The sequence below is a fragment of the Leuresthes tenuis genome, unplaced genomic scaffold (assembly GCF_036924035.1).
Source record: "Leuresthes tenuis unplaced genomic scaffold, fLeuTen1.0.hap1 SCAF_4, whole genome shotgun sequence".
Taxonomy (NCBI): Eukaryota; Metazoa; Chordata; class Actinopteri; order Atheriniformes; family Atherinopsidae; genus Leuresthes; species Leuresthes tenuis.
In genome coordinates this window covers 15584419-15605990 of record NW_027325358.1, presented here as the reverse complement: position 1 = coordinate 15605990, position 21572 = coordinate 15584419, and the positions used below count along the sequence as shown (strand labels likewise).

The 21572-nt window shown below is 41.7% G+C and overlaps 2 protein-coding genes across 2 annotated transcripts; both read right to left on the bottom strand.

Annotated features, from left to right (window-relative positions):
* Positions 1-1032: 1032 nt before the first annotated feature.
* On the bottom strand, positions 1033-12275 carry foxk1 (forkhead box K1). Its single transcript, XM_072384780.1, has 9 exons — positions 11695-12275; positions 7994-8209; positions 4716-4914; positions 4428-4574; positions 4116-4309; positions 3709-3881; positions 3354-3611; positions 2130-2303; positions 1033-1431 (listed from the first exon to the last, which is right to left on the bottom strand). The coding sequence occupies exons 1-9, from the start codon at positions 12138-12140 to the stop codon at positions 1211-1213; spliced, it is 2028 nt and encodes a 675-aa protein (XP_072240881.1). The 5' UTR covers positions 12141-12275; the 3' UTR covers positions 1033-1210.
* A 3908-nt stretch (positions 12276-16183) lies between these two features.
* Positions 16184-21372, bottom strand: LOC140305794 (cytochrome P450 3A40-like). The gene is made up of 13 exons (XM_072384782.1): positions 21295-21372; positions 21074-21167; positions 20356-20408; positions 20055-20154; positions 19843-19956; positions 19509-19597; positions 19274-19422; positions 18435-18562; positions 18287-18362; positions 18049-18209; positions 17320-17546; positions 17050-17212; positions 16184-16629 (listed from the first exon to the last, which is right to left on the bottom strand). Exons 1-13 carry the CDS (start codon positions 21363-21365, stop codon positions 16549-16551), a joined length of 1506 nt encoding a protein of 501 aa, XP_072240883.1. The 5' UTR covers positions 21366-21372; the 3' UTR covers positions 16184-16548.
* Positions 21373-21572: the final 200 nt, after the last annotated feature.

The window sequence follows — 21572 nt, the reverse complement described above, 5'->3', positions numbered from 1 at the left end:
AGAGCAGTTGAAATTTGTGGTCATGAGTTGGTCCCGCCCTTCCCTTGATAAAAACTGATAGAAGTCCAGTGATGCAACAGAGTTGTCACCATTGTAGTGTTGCTGATTTTGTGTTGTTAAAGCGCTATGTTAATCTAAAACTGTAAAGCTGTCTAAAGGTTAAAATAAAATGACAAAAAAAACGTAGAAATATTTTAAGGCTTTAAGGATTATTATAATAATGCTTCTCTGTGCTAAGACAAAAACTGTATGCACAGGCTGTTTCACTTCTCCTCATACCACTACTGAAACCAAAAAACATGAAAACAACAATCAGTTTGTCTACATTAGGTTTGCTCCACTTCAGTCGCCTCTTGTTGCACAGCCACTGCTGCGCTTTCACTCAGATCATCCTGAACCTGAGGAGCTTCACACCCATAACTGATCTGAAGTGAAGCGAAAACTGCAAACTGCTGCTTTCTCAGTCCTGGATTTCCTGATATCTGTTCTTCAAAAACAATAAACTTGTGCTTTATCGAGAAGGCAAGAGATGTCTCACACTCTGATCGTGGCCTGTGATTTCTAAGAAAGCCTATTTGTTTTCTTCTCTCACTTTAAAAATCCAAGAAATGTCTTTTTGAAAACTACAATCATATTCTTAACAGTCTCCCAGGTCTCATAAGCCTGGCCTGGATATGTGCTACTAACTCCTCACTACCTTTCTATCCATGACGTTTGTTTAAAATAATTATCACAGCTTCCACGGGCCTCTCAAATCTCTGAGCTCGCATTCCTTTTAAATCAGGCAGTGACTCTGATCAGAATAGCAGTAAAGGTGAAGTCTTTGGCCTGAGAGTGATGGTATGTGATACATCTTATTTATCAACATAAGGAAAGGTATCGGAGATTTCTCCAACATTCACATGGTAAAAAGTAGTGCTGAAATTACTTCTATATGCATAAATAATCTTATCTGTCCTTACTTTTGTGTCGTCACCGAAACCGATTTACTTGCTATATTAAACTGCGAACATATTTGCAAGTTTTCATCTAGTTTTTGACCAAAATGTAGGTTCTTGACATTTTAATTCCCTTCTGACCGACTGTCTGCACATTTTTTTTTTTTTTTGGCCGAGTTGGCTACAATCTTTTCAAATTTCTGTAAAAGGCAAAGCATTGAAGGGATGACTGAGAGGACCTCCACTGGATACCTGGTAGGAGGTCCTGGTTTTTATTGCCTTGGGTCATGGGTTTGCGATGTCATGGCAACGATGACAGGCTGCTGAGTGGGTGCGACTTGATGCTGAGCAGATTCAGTCCCTCCCTCGTCCTCCATCTTGGGCCGCTTGGCTTGGGGCTCAGCTGAAGTGTCTGCACTGGGTTGTCTGCTCACCAACACTGGAGGGGAGCTGGAGGCCTGGGCAGCCAAGATCTGCAGAGGACTATTCAGGCCTTGAGAGGAAATAAAAACAAAAAGGAAAAGCTAGATGTATTACAGGACAGGCTATAGTCTCTAAGGACATGTTCTTGTTGGAAATAAAATGGTTCTTCCTGCATAATAATTCGCCTCAGTAATGTTTATATTGGACTGTAACTGTAAAGCTTCCCAAACCATTCAAACTGAAGTGTTCTAACAAAACTCTGACGCCTAATCTGGCGTTTCCACTGGAGAAGGGAGAAGAGACGGGAACCAAGAGGGAGGCACCAGACCGAAAGCCGCGCTGCCCAGAGGTTAAGCTTTTAAAGAAGGGAGCTGGGAGCGGAAGTCTATCCTGACATGACGTTTGCTACAGCCTTAAACAAGCAGACTGGTGTGTGGTTGTCCAGTAGATAGCGATGTCTAGGAGAGTGCTTTGCCCGCTGGAAGTCCTCCCAACCGCAACAACAGAGCAGGCAGGAGAGCTCCTCTGCTTGGTCTGTCCCAGGTCCATCAAGAAGCCTTTACCGCATGATGTCTGACATCACTCTATTCATACAACCGTCTTTTATTCAGCCTTCTTTAACATTTACAATAAACACGCGATGAACAATGAAGTCGCGGCAGTTGCTTGGTATCACCTATGATTGGCCAATCAGATCTGTCGTTGCTGAGACAGCCCAACCTAGGAGAGATGGGGATTTAAAAAGAAACAACTGAAAACGCATCTCACCAGAGGCATTAGCAAGGCTTGTTGCTGTGGAAACAGCAGCACTAGTATGTTTGCCATTCTGGGTAATGGGGCGAACAGGAAGTTGGTGTAATCCTGGGGTCAGGTGACGTCCTTCCCCGCCCTGCACCGCACTGTCCACAGTCTGGATCACACGCTCTCTGCTAAGCTGGGCGTCTAAGAAGAAAACATACAATTAAAACACACAGAAGACATATTTTTACTGTTTACAATTCTGCCTCACATAAGGATTCACAATATGGTCACTATGTTTAGAATTCAAATCTTAGTTGATCAGTACGGCCTCTCTCAGATATCGCTGCATCTGTGTATCTATTTTCTAATACGTGCCGTTTCAGAAAGTGTAGTGCAGGGCAATTTTAAACATGTAGTTCTGAGTAGAACCAGCAGAGGGCGCCCAGACACGATTTACACTCACTGCTGCAGTCCACTGAGAACAGACTGAATCACAGCACAGCAGAAAACAAGTCCATTCGAGTTATGTCTTTCATGGGATGCAATTATCTTTGCTAATTCCCATTTTTCCTCCCCCAACTTCTGACCTGCCCGCTCAGATTTTGGCTAAAATTAACAACACAATAAATGCGCCGAGTATTAATAAATAACTTTACATTTCCCCCAAAACTGGACAAGGCTACAACATTCTGTCACCGCAAATCTAAAGATACAATAATTCAGGTTACTGTTTTGAAGTTCTGATCAGCTTGAGGTAGTCCCACCCCCCACCCCCCCTTGATTCTAAAAGTGAAATCAATTAAAAGTTCTCTCCTTCATCACCTAGAAATGGCTGAAAAGCAGGGCTGAATGGGCAGGTAAGTGTGGGACAACTTCCAAAATGGTGAAAAACGCCACCAATTGGCGATTTTCCCTGAAAATGAGCCACAGAGATCTTAATACTTAGGCGGAGTGACCGCTAGAGAGTCAGAGACGACCCGTACCACTGACAGCTCCGGTGTGAGTTACACGACCACTGACTGATGACGAATTACTCAAAAAGTCCCACAAAAAAGTTAATCACGCAGTATGTTCACTGCGAGGCAGAGTATATCAAATGAGTGTGAACTTATATTCGGATGTATTTTCAGAAGCCCACCACAGAAATAAACCGATTAAAGTGAAGGTGAGTTAACTTATTTGTGTATCACGTTACACAGGATTGCATGATACAGAAAAAAACACTTCTAAAATAGAATCCCAAAACTGTACCTCTGACTTCACTGTTGCCCTCTAATCCTCCAACAGGGGGGGCGCTGTACCCATTTGGAGGGTTAGAAGATAGAGGGGCGCTTGTGACCACACGCACCATGGTGACAGAGGACTGCGGGGTGCTCTGGAGCACGTGGATGGGCTGGACTTGGCCACCGCCACCTGGAATTAAAGCAAGGGCTTTCCCTGGGCCCGAGTTCAGGACTGTTGGGTGAGGAGGAGCAGCCATGATGACAGGCTGAGCACTGACTGGAGAGCCTATTCAGAGACAGACCAGAACAAGATCACCTGTTTGATACTGAAGCTTATATTGAGCACCAGGAGCTCATGTTTGTGTGCCTGCATGCATGCTCACCTGGGGCGCTCTGAGAATATCTATACTCAGGTACAGATGCCAGTTTGCTAGCCAGCTGTTCGTGGTGGTCATGAGGGATAGGGGAGCCCTCTCTGCTGAGACATTCAGGAGTCTGCAGCCCGCTGGATGGAGGAGAAAGAAGTCCCTGGTGGGTCGGGGATGCAGGGGCACTCCTGAATAACACGGCAAAGAGAAAAATAGGGCAAACAATGAACTACAACAGACTTCTATGTCGAGTTCCTCATCGCAGATACCTTCAGCTGAATCACGCAACCTCTCAAGCAGACTTACTTTGTTCTGTCCGATCAAATGACAGCAAGGAGTGGAAGCAAAAAGAGGGGAGAAAGAGTTAACCAGGCCATTGTGTGTGCCGCTGACAGTCACAGGTGACCACCTGAAGATCATACCTTGAAGACAGAGGCCCAAACGGAGTCCTGAAGCAAGCCACTCCTCTTTGCCGTCTTTTCCTGAAAGCTTGCTCCACCAACTTGGTTTCAGAGGCGGAATCGAGACGCCAAAAGCTGCCTTTCCCGGGCTCATCCTGTGAGCGGGCGACTTTCAGAAAGTAGCGGTTGAGAGACAGATTGTGTCTGATTGAGTTCTGGAGGGAAGAAAAATCCAAAGAACAAAACCTCTTTAGTTTTTTTCAATATGAATACATATTACTTGAAAAGAGAGCATCACAGACCTCAAATAGAATGTCATATGAAAGACTCTACCTGCCAGCCCTTGTCTGCAGTGCGGTAGTAGGGGTAGTGTTTGGTGATGTGGGCATAAATGCCACTCAGAGTCAGCTGCTTGTCTGGAGCCGAAGAGATAGCTTGGACTATCAGCTGTGCATAGGAATAGGGCGGCTTGGACTCATCCTGGAAAAACAAAAGACCGGTATAAATAAACACTTCCCTGGAGACCACATCATAAAAAGAACTTGCTGTAAGGCCCAAAATTAACTGCTAATTGTTGTGTCTAATTTCTGAGTCTAGGACAGTGTTATTTCTGCTCTTTACCTTGGGGCTGTCTCCTCCCACTGACTCCCCTCGCTGCTCACTTCCTCCACCTCTCTGCTCAATGAGACTTCTTCTCTGTTCAGAAACAGCCTTGGCAGCATATTCAGCTGCTAACTGGAGGTCAGAGGTCACATTGCGTCCATAGCGATACCCTGATGACCCTGCCCCTCGCGGACTGGCTGGACAGGAGTTAGGAACACTGGGGAAGGGAGGAAAGGCTCTGTGTTGAGGCATGAAAGCTGTGATTCGAGGAACATTCAAGGTGCTTCTGAAGTAAAGATAATTTAAAGATGTCCGTCCGATCTGCTCCCATAAATGAGCTCCTCTGTCCTTCCTAGGACAGTTTCCGTCTAAACGTCATACACACTCATACATGATACCTCTCGATTATGTAATACGAACCGCTGGAGGTGTGTGTGGAGTGGTATATCTATTCAGACAGTCCCCATCTCCATGCTTGTATTTTCCTGGTTTAGATTTATTTTGCAGTGTTCAGGTTGTCTTTAGGCTGTAACCTTTGGGCAGAGGGTGTGTTACTACCAGCCAATTACATCCAGGGCTGTGAGAGCTTTTTAAAAAAAACCCAAACAGATCAGTTCAAATGGTAGTTTCCTCCCCCTCCCACACTTCTCTGCTACACACATTCAGGCTCCATCAGCAGAATGACTTTACACAAAACCCTGTCCTGGCCGGCTTGTGTGCTCACATCTGCTGTGGAATAAAAGCGCTGTGGAACAATATGTAAATAAGGTTTTATTTCTCCGATTTGTACTGTGCAACTGGCCTCAACTGGTCTTCCACCAGCTCGCTTGAACACAACTGCTGCCTGAGTTACTTTCAAACAGGCAGGGCAGGAGAAGCCAAGCCAAGCCTGAACCCCCCACCGTTAGCAAACTTAAAATAGTAGCTTAGCCTTCCTTTAATATTGCTCTCAGAGAATGAGCTTGTCAGTATGATACCGGTTATCGCTGCTACAGACAGCACAGACGAAGCCGTTCCATTTTATCTCCACACTTAGTGTCAGTTTATTAAGACAATAAAACCTGAAATGTGTGTGATCATGTCACACGGGGAAATTAATTTGCCCTGGGTGAACTAACAAACAAGGCAGCCGATAAGGAGTCAATAATGTATTTGATTGCAGCATGTGTGTGTTGTGATTTGTGGAGTTTATGGGCTTCTAAATTAATTAAAATTCACTTATTTGGTGACAAAAGGACCAAAAATATGCAAAAAGAAAACCAATTCTCAATATAAAACCATCGTCCCTCTGCGATTATATTAGAATCTGATCTGTTGTGTTGACATCTGGTCTTTTCTCATGATTTTCGGCACAAGCCGAGTGCACTTCATGTGTTTAAAAATAAAGCGACTGCAAAGCGCGCTGCACTGAACAAAAATACTTAGCACTAGGTTAATCATCAACTAGATCCTAGCTGCTGCTGTTGAGACGTAGCACAGGAAAAACCCAGTAACTCATTATACAACGCACACCTGCTTCTGTTAGTAAAGTAAACACTGGTTTCTGGGAGAGTCCGTAAGCTTTGATTTGCCTCTGGCAACCGAGAGCCTCGGATACAGAGCGATGAAGACACACAGAGCGAGAGGAAGAGCATGGCGTGTTTGTAGCTGTTGGCAGGGGGAAACCAGGCTGCAGGCTCCATTTTTTTTTTTTATAATGGCTCAGGAAGTTTAGAGGTTAAAAACTGATCAGGATGACGGGGAAACATCTAATTTAGCTGAAAGATAAAGCAGTATGTTATTCTACATAATTAAAGCTTAATCAAAGCTGTATCCGTACAGGGGAGCGTGTGCCTTCTTTGCTGTACCTCGACGACAACCGTTTCCCTTCCTCTGCGTGTGCGCACAGTCCTGCAGTTGAAGCCTGCACTCTAGGAAGTAGGCGGTTTCTTTCTATAGTTCATTTAAGTTGCCAGACAGGCAAAGTGACTCTTACCGCCATGTAAGGAGCCATTGTTTCGTGTTCTAAATCTAAAGGCTTTTACACGATGCTCTTCCGTTGTGGGTACTGCTTGTGGGTACTGATGAGGGTGGCAGGACTATCTGCCCGAAAAAGGCCACGGTGAAAGCAGTGCAGAGATGCATGCGCTCGAGCCTTAACTCTGTGTCTGTTATGTGTCCACGTGCAAGAGAACGGGAGCCGAGAGCTGAGTGGGAGGGTGGTGTGGGGGCTTCGAAAAGGAAACCACGAATGGACGGAAAAAGGGCCTACAAGCAAAACAATCTGCCCCAGAGCCAATCACACGCCCCGAAGCCGCAGCCATCCCTTATAAGGCATGCACACACAAGCTGACATTGGTGGGGACGTATACTTTGGAGGACAGACACCCGCCGCCAGAGGGCACACACAGTAACACCAAACAGTCGCACATGCTGCATGCATTTATAGGGCAGGGATTTTTAAACAAGTGCTGTCGCAGTTCATTAGACTGCAGGCTTCCACCTCAAGCGAAATACTGCAGCGTCCGATAAGCACCCCCCCCCTCCTCATTCAGGGAGGATAATATCTGTACAACAAGCCGATACAGAAATCAGGCTTTCATTTCACACGCTGACACTGGTTTAATCAAAAGAAAAGCGAAAGGCTAAGGAGAGGATATATTCTGACCGGCCAAACACGCTTGCTGAATAATGTCGTTGTCATACGTCAATTTATGCTCATTTTCAGTAAAGACGCCTTTACTTGGAGGGTCCCATAATGGCCTCTCTCGCACTGACACCCCCTGCAAACCAATAATGTTTCTTAAACATCATGACATTACAGAGCCAAGCTCCCTCTTTTCTTTCCTCCCTCAATGACAGCTGACTGATGAACCCTTCTATTCGCTGAACGTGCTTCTTGTTGACATTTACAGTTTAACTGCGTTTCATTCATTGTGGGCCTAAGACGAAGTGGGTTCATTGTGAAAGTCTGTAGTGTCTTGACATCCTGTCGCAACCTAGTCAATTGTTATAATCAATAATTAGTGCTGGAACAAATGCTAAATTGGCAATAGTTTATTGTCGATAAACCATTTGATACAAGTGTGAAGTTCCAGAAAACAGCCATTGCGATTTGCTCTTTAGTGTTACATCAGAAAGCTTCTTCTTTTACCCACAGCACCAAATGTACAGACAATATTCTTTTTATTTTTGAAGAATCTGTAGTTGTTTACTTAAAGTTTTGCAGCCGAAGATTCAATTGAAACATAATAATGCTCAGGAAGCTTAGCGCTGAAAGTTGTATTAACCAGATATTACACAGAGGCGTTCGTTACCTGATGGTGCCGGTGGGCGAGGGAAGCGGAGAGCCAAACGCCCTGATGTGCTCTTCGTGTTGCTGCGCTGTGGGAATGCTGATTTTAAGAGGTGAAATGTGGGGCAGAAGCGGTCGAGGGGGAGGAGAGGGCTGCTCTTTCTCTCGGTGCCCCTCAACATCCAGCAGCGACATAAACTGGATCTTGATTACGGTACTGGGAAAACGAAACACACACCTGTGAAGGAGGACAGCAGAGAGGGAAGGGAAGGACGCATTAGTTCAGTCTCTCCTCCTCTGTCAGCAAAGTAGAAACATGACCGTAAAGGTGCAGCTTTCTCATCCCAAAACAAGACCCTCTGCGGAAAAGGAGCTTTTGATCACAATGAACGATCTGCCGTAGAACCATAAGAGATTGGCGTCTTTGCTGAGCCGTCATTACACTAAAAACAGAGAAAACATTTAAAAATCAACATATACACGGTGTGACAATGAAGCAAACTCTCTTGGCTGAGGGACACTGACACAGAGAGAGCAGCCGCTCAGTTGATTTTATGCTTAGATTTGTTGTGTCAGCTAAAATCTCCACAAGAAACAGAATCCGTTCAACATATGATGACATGGAATCATGTGTTACACATCGTTACATGTATTCAGTAACACAAACTTTAGTGTGGACTCTGCGTGCAACTACCGGTTTGTTCAGAGTGTAAACAACATCCGAGCATGTTTTGTGGTTTAAAAAAAAAAAAAAAAAAAAAAAGGAAGAAGAAGAAGAAGAAGAAACTTTATAGGTTTAAACCCAAAACAAAAGCTGTTAGCTCGCGTCTCCTTTTTTTTTTTTTTCCAGCTTTTAGCAGGTCTGGACAAATTCCTCAATAAAAGAAAGGTGGCCAAGATGGTTCAAGCCCAAACAAATCCCTTGATAATAAACTTGTATGGGGGATTTGGTAAATGTTTTGCAATACAACCTCTTATATCTGGTGAAAGCAGCTTCAGTGTTCCCAGCTTAAACAGACACTGTAGTCTTTCTGATATTTACGACTACATCCATCATTAAGTGTCTTCCCAAATCTAACGATTATCTCTCAGCAAGAAGCTGCAGGCCCACTAATTTTAGGGAAGATGAGACCTCTCTGTGGATAGATAAAACAAGATATTATCTCACAAACTTCCCTAGAGGTGTTGTCGGGTTCTTCCAAGCTGTGAGGGTAAACAGAGTAAATAATCCAACTGTTCGCTTTGTCCCCTAAATTCTGCAGCCGTCCAGTCCAACACTGGATCCACGAACAGGCGGTTTACAGCCGTCGCTGCCTGTAGCAGGACATCCTGAACAGCCAAGTGTCCGTGCAAGAAAAACACTGTTGGGGTAGGAAGGCGGCATGTGGACACACTGCAGGGTTCCACGGCTGAGGAGGAAGAGACCGAGCATAAAACAAACATTTTTAGCTTCTTTCCTTCGTCAGCCTCAGCTGTATACCAGAACAGTGAAAACAACACACACACAAAAAAGAGAGACACACGGACCAAGGTTCAGTGGTCGGATCTGACCAGAAGTAAGTGTGTTTGCACTGACAGTGTCGAGTGAAAAGTACAAAGCCCTGCTGGCGGCGGCAGCATTACACTGCATGGATGCTTCACTGCCAGCTTGAGAAGGTAAACTACAAGTAGCACAACATAAAAACTACTGAGAAAATCTGCTTTGCCCTGCAGAACGCCGGTGAAGACTGAGGCTATTCTACACCAAAATCAGTCCAAGTCTCAGTCCGAACAAGAAACGGGTTCAATTCACTCAGTCGCCTGAAAAAAGAAAATTAAACATTTTGAAAGCTTATATGAAAACAACCGAAAAAAAATGGACAGCCTTCAATACAATCCAGATTTGACTAAACATGCAGGATTCCCCTTATGAATGGATTGTTCGATAATTCTAGTTCTTTCTCAGGCAGTCATATACAGTGTGTATACAGCACCATTGTATAAGTGGGTTGATATCTGAGGAAAACACAGAAAAAAGCTAATTTTCTGATGTTTATGACACTTTCAGTGCAGTCTGACACATAACAGCTGAGTGGAAGGTGTGGAGAGAAGGTGTGGAGGTCCACTCTAACTTGCTTGGTAGTTTGTGAAATGTGTTGCTGGAGGGTTAAACAATGACTCAGTCGAATCCCCTTTTCAAGATGTACCCAGTTGTGTTGCATGTTATTGTTTTTGTCTTCCTGGCAGGATGCTGAGGGACGTGTTGGAGAACAAGGGAGGGGTGGTGGGTCTATCATGACCATTTCACATGATGTGATTGACAAACAGAAAATGTTCAGTTTACAAGTGGTTATTGATCTCTTTACACAGCTCAAATTGTTCGCCAACTCTCCCCTCAGCGAACCACATGCGAACATGGTTGTGGTGTATCTCGTTTTGTGTTTACTCCATGTGCTCCTGCAAGAAGGGTGTCGTTGCAGCCAGCACTTCCTGTCCAACGCCCGACACACCCCCAAAACATAGCTAACAGCCAATCACAGAAGACAACAGCCCCTCTCCCTCCCCCCACACTATCAAGCTCCTCCTCTACTCCACCTTGTGATTTATTAACACACATACACACTCGGCAAAAGCGTTTCATTTTCGGGGTTTCTTCATCACAACAGAAAATGGTCGAGCAAACATGTTTTAAGCACGAAATGGTGTCACCGCCTTACAGCTAGTGCCATATTTATGTACCACGCGACCTCATCCATGCACTCAAAACAAAAATGGAATTTCAGGTTACTACATTAACCAGCCAAACACATTTCTCCCCACAACACACGTGAGTGGAGTTGTTGAGTGTAGGTTTGTTTACATGAATGTTTTCGTGACGTTGACTTGGAGCCACGCAGCTAACCTGTAGCTAACTGTAAACCGTTGACATGAGAGACGACTTTGACCAGCAGCTACAACACTTTCATGCACAAGAAATTGAGTAGCGATTAATTATTTAAATACATCAGCTCTAGAACAATTCTCCTACAACACGAATGTACAAAATGCCGACAAGCAGGGCTTTAAAAAAATTAAAAAATAAACTTTTGCTAACCACCTTGGACAGCGTTTGTCACTAGGCCAGGCCAAGCGAAACTGAAGCTAAGTTTGCTAAGAGCTAAAACTAGCAAGACTGATTCATTGGTTTTGTAGTGTGAAACCTCACAAGAGGGGGGCCCTTAAAGTCCCCCAAACACATTGATAACATTAGCTTTTTTTATTTTTATTTGAGCAGACAAGAGAGTTTCTTACGGTGCAATACCCAAGTTCAAAACACTTAAACAGGTCCTTGTGTGACTCAGTACCACCTCTAATCGCTATGACAGGGGTGTCGTGATAAACTTAGTATCCCCGTAACAATCTATCTCATGTTAAACCGTTTAAATGAGGATGTCGGTTAGTAATATGTTGCCAATTTCTCCAAGTTAAAACCGTTACAAAGCTAAAATGTCCAGCAGAAAAACTTATAAGACAATTTAGTTACGTTGACAATTGCATACAACGTGTTGAATACAACCGTTATGTGTACTACGAGCGGTAACAGGCTAAAAGAGTAAACTGTATGTATATAATTCAATGCTGTGTGTCCATGTGTAAGTCAACGCATTCAATTTAGATTTAAGTTTTGGAAGTTGTGCAAAGTCGAACCCCCGTGTTGCCATTAGGCGCCTCTCTGTAGCGGCTATGCTAAGCGTGTGCACTTACTCTCTGGGTAGCGGCAGCGGTGGCGCTCCTCTCCGCTGGAACACTCCGTCAACGAAGACGCCGTTCTTACCCAGGCACCGGAGGGAGAAACCACCTGCCTCATCGTAGGTGATCTGCAGGTGTCTCCGTGAAATGAAACTCGAGTGACCCATGTTGATATCCACGGAGCCGTGAGACGAGTTCCGGCCTATGGTGACCGTCCGCTGGCGCATGACAAACTCAAAGTCCCGGCCCTCGAGCCTGGCCAGGGCCTGCGGAGGAGTAGAGGAGAGCCGCGCCGGAAACATGCCGGCATCGTTACGGGCTTCCATCATCGGAGGACCCAATAGGGCAAGCGAGGGCTGGTGATAGGCGTGAGAGGTCACCGAGACGCGCACAGGGCTGCACGGCGCCGACTGTAAAGCAAGCAGAGCTCGAGCTCCGGTGTCGTCCCGGTAGTCTGCCATCTTCTTTTGGAGGATCAACACACTCACACGCACACAAACACACTTTACTTCTCAGACACACAGAGTTGCAACGTGAGAGTTTTCGGCCGGGGAACTTGTTCGCTCCGTGGCTGACGGAACAACATGGAGTCCTGTGGGGTCAATGAAAGAACAGGAACGGAGTTTTCAGGAGCCGGACTGACGTTGCCTTTAAGGTCCATTCGTAAAAAGCAGGCACTGAAAGAAGTAACTCGTAGAAGATAATTATATCGCACCTTGTTAAACACTTTTGCTTATGTCCCTCAACTTGATGGATTTTAAATTAATCAGTCACCATGTGATTGGAGTGTTCACTTAAAGAAAACCAACATAATAACTAACACTTCTTATTATTTTATACTAAAACACTACGTATGTGTAATAAGCTACTTTTGTGCAAAACTCTTGCACTCATAGACAAAATGCAGAAATTACCATATTGAGATGCTCTGTCAGGCCTTTGCTGCAGATGCCTTTAGTTTCTGTTTGTTTGTGAATTTTTCAGCTTTAATCTTAGTGTTCAGTAAGAGACGAGCACACTCAGCTGGGTGCAGGTCAGGTGACCGGCTCTGCATTTCAAGAACATTACATTTCTTTGCCTTGCGGAGGTATTGATTTGCTTCATTGTGGTATTTGTGGTCCTTATCCATCCGTTCTGTGAAACACTTTTCCTATCAGGTTGACTTCATTTAACCGAGAGTGAGCAGAGAGCATATCTCTGTACACTTGAGAATTCGTCCCGCCACTTTTATGGACAGTCTCATCATCAATACTCTGCACTTTTAGACAACAATGACTCTGTTCCAGTGGCAGCCATGCATGAGCATGCCATCACACGGCCTCCACCATATTTGGCAGATGATCCGTAACGCTTTAGATGATTTTTCCCTATTTTATCATCATCACGCTGGTGTATATCTTATTCTGTCATTTTTTCCAGCTATCAGGTATTACCAGTCACTTGCAGTTTGAACCCTTCTGCACATCACGAAGGCTTCTGTTGAACTTTTCTTGATTTTTGCACAATATTCTAAAGAGTTATGTTGGACAACGAAAGTTTTTTCCATTGCTAATACTGATTTGGCCGCTTTAAAATATTTTGTACTTTCTCTGTGATGGGTCAGTTTTGTTTGTGTTTGTTTGTTTTTTTCAGCCTTTATCAACGCCTCTTGGACCACAAACAGTATTCAAGACTCCCATAAACAGCTAACAAATGCCAACTCAGCACTTGGAATAAACTACAGACTTTTCATCTGCTGAATTTGTCAATGAATCATGAGGGAACGTGCAATGTCTGACCATAATACATTTATATATTTTAGTTTCACCCAAAATGGCTGCATTTCCTTTATGGTTAAAGCTAAAAGATGTGCACATCCATCGCATGTTGAGCACACATGTTCTGCTTAAATACTTGTAGACCTGACTGGAGAATCATTTTTCTATCTAACACTGGATTTTTATTATTCCCTGTGATACAGCGTCTATATTCATCATAGAGGACTGGATCTTCAAAATCAAAATGAAGCATTTATGTTAGAAATATTTCTTCGGGCATTCATTTTTCACTTGATTTTTCAGGACGCACTACCGTACTTGTTTTATTTTGAGCCGTACCACATGTTTAGGACTGTTTAAACAACATGTTATTTAGGTTTGTCAAAATTAAGCAAGGAAACAATTTATTTCTGTTTAAACCTTTCAAACAAAAACTCAACATGAGACATATTACGCATTTGTAAACACACTGAAAACTAACGCGACATATACAGAAATGGAGTGAGAAAACAAACCGGTAATGGACAATAATGAGTTAAATTGTCTCAAAGTTAGGGGGTTGTCTAAGAAAAAAGTGTATAAGATATGTAATGATTTACAGAGCCGAACAGTGTGCTGCAGCGGAGACAAACCATACGATTCAAATGGTTTTGAGTTCTGGTGGCAGAGCTGAAAATATGCAGAACACCATATATCACTCCTTTTTTCTTTTTCCTTGAACACAGCATTTGGGCCTCCAAGCAGATCAGCTACATTTAATGTCACATCAGGAAACTGCACTTTTAGGTTAGAGGCATTTTAAGATTTAAGATGCATCTTTTTTTTATAAAAACGAAACATTTATCTCATTTCTTTACTTCAGTCTTTCCTGGATTCCAGATCATAATATTTTATCCTGTAAAATACATTTAAAGTTTCCGGGGGGGGGGGCTATTTGTGTACAATTTGAGCTTGTAATCATTACAAGGGAATAAGCTGTGTTAATTCAACATGTTTTTTGCATTATTATAATATCACAAATTTCATAACTATTCAGCAAATGATCGGTGCCTTCAGCACATGTTGTGTCTACAGTGGAGCTGGTTTGCCCACCTCGTTTTTTCTTTTCTTTTTTTTTTTTTTTATCTCTACCCTCTGTTTATAAACATGGAAAGAAAGAACAAGAAGGTTGAAAAATGTGGATAATGGATCTGTGAAGGAGCAGGAGTACATAACTGACAGATAAACAAAGACTGAAAACAGGCCTCCACATGAGTGCGCTGTTGGAATGTGAAACATTGTCAGTCCATCGCAGGTTGTCAGTCCCTCGCAGCGCAACCACAGAGACAAACAACGCTATTTTCTTTATACATTTTCTGTCATTTATACTGATTTCAAGCGTCTCATTTGTCATATTACACATTTAAAAAGACGTGCCAAATAGTTCAGGTTTTGGTAAAAGTACAGGGCATACTGATTAATCATGACTTTGCATGTAATCCTTATGTTCTTCTGTGAGATTGGGCTGTAAATCTGTAAATCGCTTCAGAAGTACTTGTAAAGTTTCCAGTTTTATAACGGAAAATAGGTTTTGAATCGAAAAGTTTGTTCATACAACACTTACAGCTTGATTTATTGAACATTTTAGCACTGGAAACATCACAAAAGCAGAATTATTTTTCTTGCTTTTGACAGTATTTTCTTATTTATGGAGTGACTCAAATTAGATATCCAAATTCCCAACAAAAAACCTCCTTTGACTCCTTTTACTTCAAGAACTTTTAACTTTAAACATGTCTCCATGTCCTTTTAATGCTTAAACCTATTCTTGATTCTCATATCCAATCTCCTGGATTCAGAGCTCAACAAAGTACAGAAGCAGCACCAGTGAAAGTCACTGATGATCTCCTCTTGGTCTCCGATGGTGAACTTGTGTTTGTCCGCGTCCTTTTGGATCAGGGATTTGATATAATGGATGACAATATTTTATTACAGATACTCAAACATTTTATTTTGGTTAAAGGGACTGCATTAGTTTGATTTAAGTCATATTTCTGTGATATATTCCAGTTTGTTCATGAAAACGAAGAATCTTCCTTGCAAACCACAGTAAGTCACAGAGTTCCACAGGGTTCTGTGCTTGGACCTATTCTTTTTACTTTATATGTGCTTCCATTAGGTAATCTTATGAGACAGCATGGCACAAATTTCCCTGGCTATGCCGATGATACTCAGCTATACTTATCTATAAAACCAATCAGTTGGTTACGCTTTAAGCATGTCTTAAAGACACAATGAGCTGGATGACTCTAAATTTTCTGCTTCTAAATTCAGACATAACTGAAGTTGTTGTCTTTGGACCTGAGCATTTCAAAGAGAAACTGTCTAGTTAAATACTTACTTTAGATGTAATTTCTTTGCCTCATTCCCAAAATCAGGAACCTCCTGTTTCAGAGTGATGTTGAAAAACTACTTCGTGCATTTTCAACTTCAAGGTTGAACTACTGCATTTCATTATTATTCCGTCCCAAAAATCCTCTGAAAAGCCTCCAGCTGATCTAAGATGAGAATGTGTGAGTTCTTCTGAACTGACAGGAGAGATCACATTTCTTATCATATATGACTTATCTTCATTGACTCCTGCTAAATCCATTCATTCCTTCTTCTGCACATTAGCTTGGCTTATTTATAAACTGGCATAATATGATTATAACTATGAATGGTGGTTGAACTGAATTCTAATAGAATTACAAATAATTTGATCATAATCAGATTTGACTTGTCTTTATTCTCTGTTTAAAGTGCCAACAAGTGACCGACTGGTCAAGAAATATCTCTCATATTTTTAAAACTTCCTCCAAAGTTTCAGATTTTTGTCACACTGCTCATGTACATGCACATTTTGATCATATGCAGCCATAAGAAGGATACAACTACAACAACTGAGAAATTCTTTATTTCTAATTCAGGTTTTAGACTTTTTTCATTTGTAACTCAGAAGAGAAAATAGGAGATACAGAAGTACACAAAACTGTAATGCTTTACTGAATAACAGGCATAGTGATTAATTATTCATGAGATTTAAACATAACAAATTAAAATAGTCTCTTGTCTTGTCTTGTTTGTTTTTTTTCTATTCAGAGCGAGGTACTAGCTTCAGCTTGATGGGTCGTTTTGGCATTAGCAGACCCTGGTCTTCCAGCTCAAAAGGGACCTGACAAGAAATTACATGTGTAAAAAAAAAGTGAGCTCAGTCAACAGTGCACAAAACCAACAAGCCCCTGCTTTGTAATTGAAAATCTTTAAACAACCACAAGCAACAGAGAAAATAGAAACCTGATGCAGATAATATATGGCCTTTTGACTTTTTTTGTCTTTTTTCTTAGAAAGCGGTATCATAATATCTCACATGTAAGATAAGCTGCAATTCTGTCCAAAGTGCTGTGTCAGTTGAGTTTGCTCTTTCAACTGACTGATAAATATCCCAATGTTACGTAACACATAAATAAATGTTACATAACACTCAATATTCATAGTCAATTAGCCATAAATGAAATGTTTGGACACAATTCTTAGAACACCATAAAAAGAAATCATTAACAGGTTGTGTAAAGATGCAAATCTGTGGTCTTACCTCAGTCTCCTTACACACAGAGAAGCTGTAATGCTTTAGGATCTCCACCACTGCAAGTTTCATCATCACCAGAGCAAATCGCATCCCAATGCAGTTCCTTGGTCCTGCCCCAAAAGGCATGTACGTGTACGGATCAATCGTGTCCTTGTTTTCCTTGCTGAATCTGGGTTTAGACACACATGTAGGCACATTTATAACAATCCGGCTCAGGTTTTGTCTGTACTTTTTTTTCTTATTTAGTGTTTTCTCTGGCAAACATCCTTTCTATACCTCTCAGGTTTGAACTTCTCTGGTTCAGGCCACACTTCAGGGTTCCTGTGCAGAACCCACGTGGGGACAAGGACAACCGTATCTTTTGGAATCACAATGTTATTTATCTCCACTGTTGCCTTGGCCATACGCTCCAGACGTGGAGCTATGGGGTACAATCTGAGAGACTCGTTGATGACGCTGTCTAGATACTGCATCTCCATTAGCTTCTGGTACTGAACAGAAGCCTACAGAAACAAAAACATGCCTGTTGAATATAATACACTGATGTGTAGATACACTGATGGATGACTGAGGTACAGTCACCAGCAAAATTATTCCAACACCTACTGCAATGGATTCCTATGCAATAGAGGTGGAATCATTTTAGAGAAAAACATCCTTAATAACCAGTAAATACTATAGATATTATGATACACACCAAACCCATCAGTTTATTCACAAACTGCTTTGACTATGCATTCATTTTTTATTTGCGTCTTGTACTAACAGTAGGATTTAATAGAAATTAATCCATCATTTCTATTAAAGGGATAGTTTGACATTCAGGTATGAATGCAGAAGACTCTTCTCATATTTCATTCAGCTATGTGGTTAAAAGTTTAAGCTTCACATTGTGGAAATGACACATTTTTAAATGGAAAATATCTTAAAGACTGTTTTAATTTTTTCCATTTTCAGACCCCCTTTACCAGCTCAAATGTTGTCATCATCTCAATTCAAACATACTTTGTTAGGGAAAGTGGCATCAATCTCTTCCTGCAGCTTTCTCATGACCTCCGGGTTTAAAGCCAGATTGTAAGACAAGAAAGTGAGAGAGCTGCTGCTTGTTTCATAGCCAGCAAAAATGAAAATCATTGCTTGGGAAAGGATCTCATGGTCGTTTAAGCCTGAGGAGAGAGGGATGTGGTTTAGAAAAGCTTTAAGTTGTATGTCTGTGTGTGGAGATTTTGTGTATGTGAGCCACCTTTATCATGTTGGTCCCCACTGAGATCGTTATTTTTCTGGGAGTCAATCATCAGCTGGAGGAAGTCCACTCGATTCTGAAAGTAAAATAAGAGCAGATGTGATTGTCTCCGCAAGCTTGTTGATACAAAGATATGGGCACACTGTACCTTTTGCTTGCTGGTCTCACGATTAGTCTTGATCCTCTGCAGAGAGGCATAGAAGAAGTCTGTCACCGATTTAGGGAAAAAGGAAAGCTCCATCTTGTCAAATATGGAAGCCAGGAAGGGGAAGAAGGCTGAGATTTAACAGACAGGAACACAAATGTGTATCATTGACACATGCAAACATAGCAAATCTATCGGTTGTAAACATTTACTCTAAGTTTAGCAAATATGTTTTTATGATCTGCTCGATAAAGGACAAAGTTATAATGTACAATAACATAAAAACATTTCTGTGAAAAGCTGAATGAGTAAAGGATGACCTGATCTCCACAAGGCACAATATTGAATGTTGTACTCGGGCTTCACGTGGCTCAACTGGTTGAGCAGGTTCTCCATGTTCACAGGTTACAGTTTGCAGCTGGCCCAGGTTCAAATCCTGACCTGTGTGGTATCATGCCACATCTCTCCTGTCTCACTGCCACCCGCTACTGATTTAAAGCCACTAGTGCACAATAAAATCTTTAAATAGACTTTTTATTTTATTTTCCAGCTTTTACAGATTCTAAAGAGGTAGGGCCCAAATCAAAATCGGTGCATCTTTCATGGTCTGTTCTTTGATATTCTCGGGTTATTAACAGTGTCTGTGAACAAACCTGGAAACTGGGTTCAGTTCTCTGAGAGCTCAGCCTTTCAAAGTGCCCAGAATTTTCTATAATGCTCCTTTTTTAAAATGTTCTACCTTTTGGAGATCAGTTTATGCTTTACTCGCGTAGCCATTAGCAGTGACGGAAATTTGAGTAGGAGTATCCAGTTTTTACTGTGCCAATTACAAGTGTATTTACCAACAGCAAGGAAGACGGGGCTGAAAAAGTCAAACTTGAGCATCTTTTTTATGTTAGTGACAAAAGGGTCTGAGGCGTTGTTGAGCGAGTCGATGTCCACACTGAAGGCCGTGCTGGTTACAACATCCATACTGTACGGTCCAAAGAACCTACAAGAGCACACATCCAAAATATCTTTTACTGTTACAGACCTAACAAGAATTGTATTCATGCAATAATTTCAAAGTACCCTTACTCCTTCAGCTCTAATGGTTCATCCTTGTCTGCCTGCTTTTTCATGCTGACGATCAATTTGGCAGAATGGTGCTTCATGATATCAAACATCTGAGGCACAGACAGGAAAAAGACTTACAATGCAAATAATGAAATAATTTACAAAAATTGGATGCAACTACAATGACTGATATTCAACAACCGATTAAGCTAAAGTGATCTCAACCAAAATGATTTGACTGCTACTTCTATACACTGAATTAGGATTCAGCACAAATAAGGCAAGAGATGGTTATAATGAATGCTCTATTAAATGAAAAAATCCAGAGGAGGTGCAGACCAGGAGAGTGACACACCTCTTTCAGTCTCCCTGAGGTAAAGGAAGGAGACAGGATGCTGCGTATCCTCTTCCACTGATCATCTTCTGCAATAGACACGGCATCATACAGCGCCCCATTCAGGCCGAAATTCTGTCATGTTAGAAAACAAACGCTGATGAGGACAACAGCTCGATTTAAAAACAGCAATCTGAGTGAGAGACTCGATGACTTATATGATGACTGCATACTCTGCGGTTGGTGAAGAGAGAGTAGCACTCCTTAATCAGCACAGCTTTTATCGTTGCTGAATCTGTGATGCACAGTATAGGCTGGCGGCCATCGTAAATGCTGAATGTAACGAGAGGGGAACAAATAAAGTTTACAAAAAGAATAGGTATGTGAAGATTTCATGCCTTCACATGCAAACCTATGCTGATAAAACAAGCATTCCACATACAGTATTTATGTATGTATGTGAATATCAAGGACAAATATCTGAAAAATCATGTAAATATGCCAAAGTGCACAAACACAATTAAGCAAACTTACCCCCATGTTTTTCCGTATTTCTTAAAGCAATCCTCATCAAACTTAGAGAATCCCTAAGGAAAAAATGATAATGTAAACACAAAAAATTAACCACCATATTCAAAAATTATACTCTACTAACATATAATATGGTAGAGACATTTGTAGTATGAAAATAATACATTTACACATATAAATAACAATAATGTCAAAGTCTAAAGAATATCTGAAACAGAATTAGAGCTTTCCGTTTCCCCGAACGACTGTATCAACATAATCATCCCAGATACATTTATTTACAGTTGCTAATGTTTAAAATACAGCTCGATTCCTATTTAACGTGCCTCTCCAACAATAACCATCTCTAAAACATATTTAGTGTGTTATAAATGTCAGATATGTTTTTAAGGTAAAATCCCCACACCCCACTTCAGTGTCTGAAGATTTTCCTCATGCCTGAGGCTGAAATGACTTCTGTTCGTTACAACTTTGGTAAAGAGAAATGTAGGACCAATCAAGTTTTGCTTGTTTAAAGCATGAAGAGCAGAGTTTAGTCCAACCTGTCTTACCAAATTTACATTTTCACATTTTTTCAAACTGCAATGGAAAAAAAACACCACAGGCTATAAAGACCTAAATCATCAATCTATCATATCTTTTATAGCTTTTCGTCCAATATTTCTTATCGAGTGTACTTTCTGGTGATCTGCCCTGAAAAGTAATATAATATAATACCAACCTTTCGATAAGAAAGCAATGTGCCAAAAAAGGGAAGCGGTTTGGGACCAGGGATACCTAAGCGCTTAAATGTCCCATAAGGCCAGTAGGCATACCTAAAACAATATAGGAGAGAGAGAGAGAAAACTGAACAAAACGAGTAGTATCATGCACACAAATAAACTCACAAATATGACAATGAATAAAGTACAAATAGATGAGCACACATTTTCACAGACTTACACAAGGAGCAGTGTGATGAAAGCAACCAGCAGGGTCCATGTCTCAGCTGAGAAGTAGAAGAAGTACCCCATCTCTGTTGTTCACTCTTCTCTCACAGGTAGTGCAGTCCTTTGTGAGGCATTTAATCTCCATCTGCACAGCCCTTTTTGCGTAAGTGTGCAAGAGTTGAACCAATAGCAGCTGGCAGTGTAAAGTGAATAATTGACAGAAAGAGATTGAACAACATTTATCTTCATATAATTATAACAAATATGACTTCCATGATAATGCAATCTTAT

Coding starts and splice junctions, on each gene's coding strand:
- foxk1 (XM_072384780.1), bottom strand. CDS start 12,140: ATGGCAGACTACCGGGACGACACCGGAGCTCGAGCTCTGCTTGCTTTA. Junction 4,575..4,715: donor TGGGAGGAGACAGCCCCAAG/GTAAAGAGCAGA, acceptor TTGTTTTTCCAG/GATGAGTCCAAGCCGCCCTA. Junction 2,304..3,353: donor GGGCAACAGTGAAGTCAGAG/GTACAGTTTTGG, acceptor TTTTCTTCTTAG/ACGCCCAGCTTAGCAGAGAG.
- LOC140305794 (XM_072384782.1), bottom strand. CDS start 21,365: ATGGGGTACTTCTTCTACTTCTCAGCTGAGACATGGACCCTGCTGGTT. Junction 18,210..18,286: donor TGGGGACCAACATGATAAAG/GTGGCTCACATA, acceptor CTCTCTCCTCAG/GCTTAAACGACCATGAGATC. Junction 17,213..17,319: donor GAGAAGTTCAAACCTGAGAG/GTATAGAAAGGA, acceptor GTCTAAACCCAG/ATTCAGCAAGGAAAACAAGG.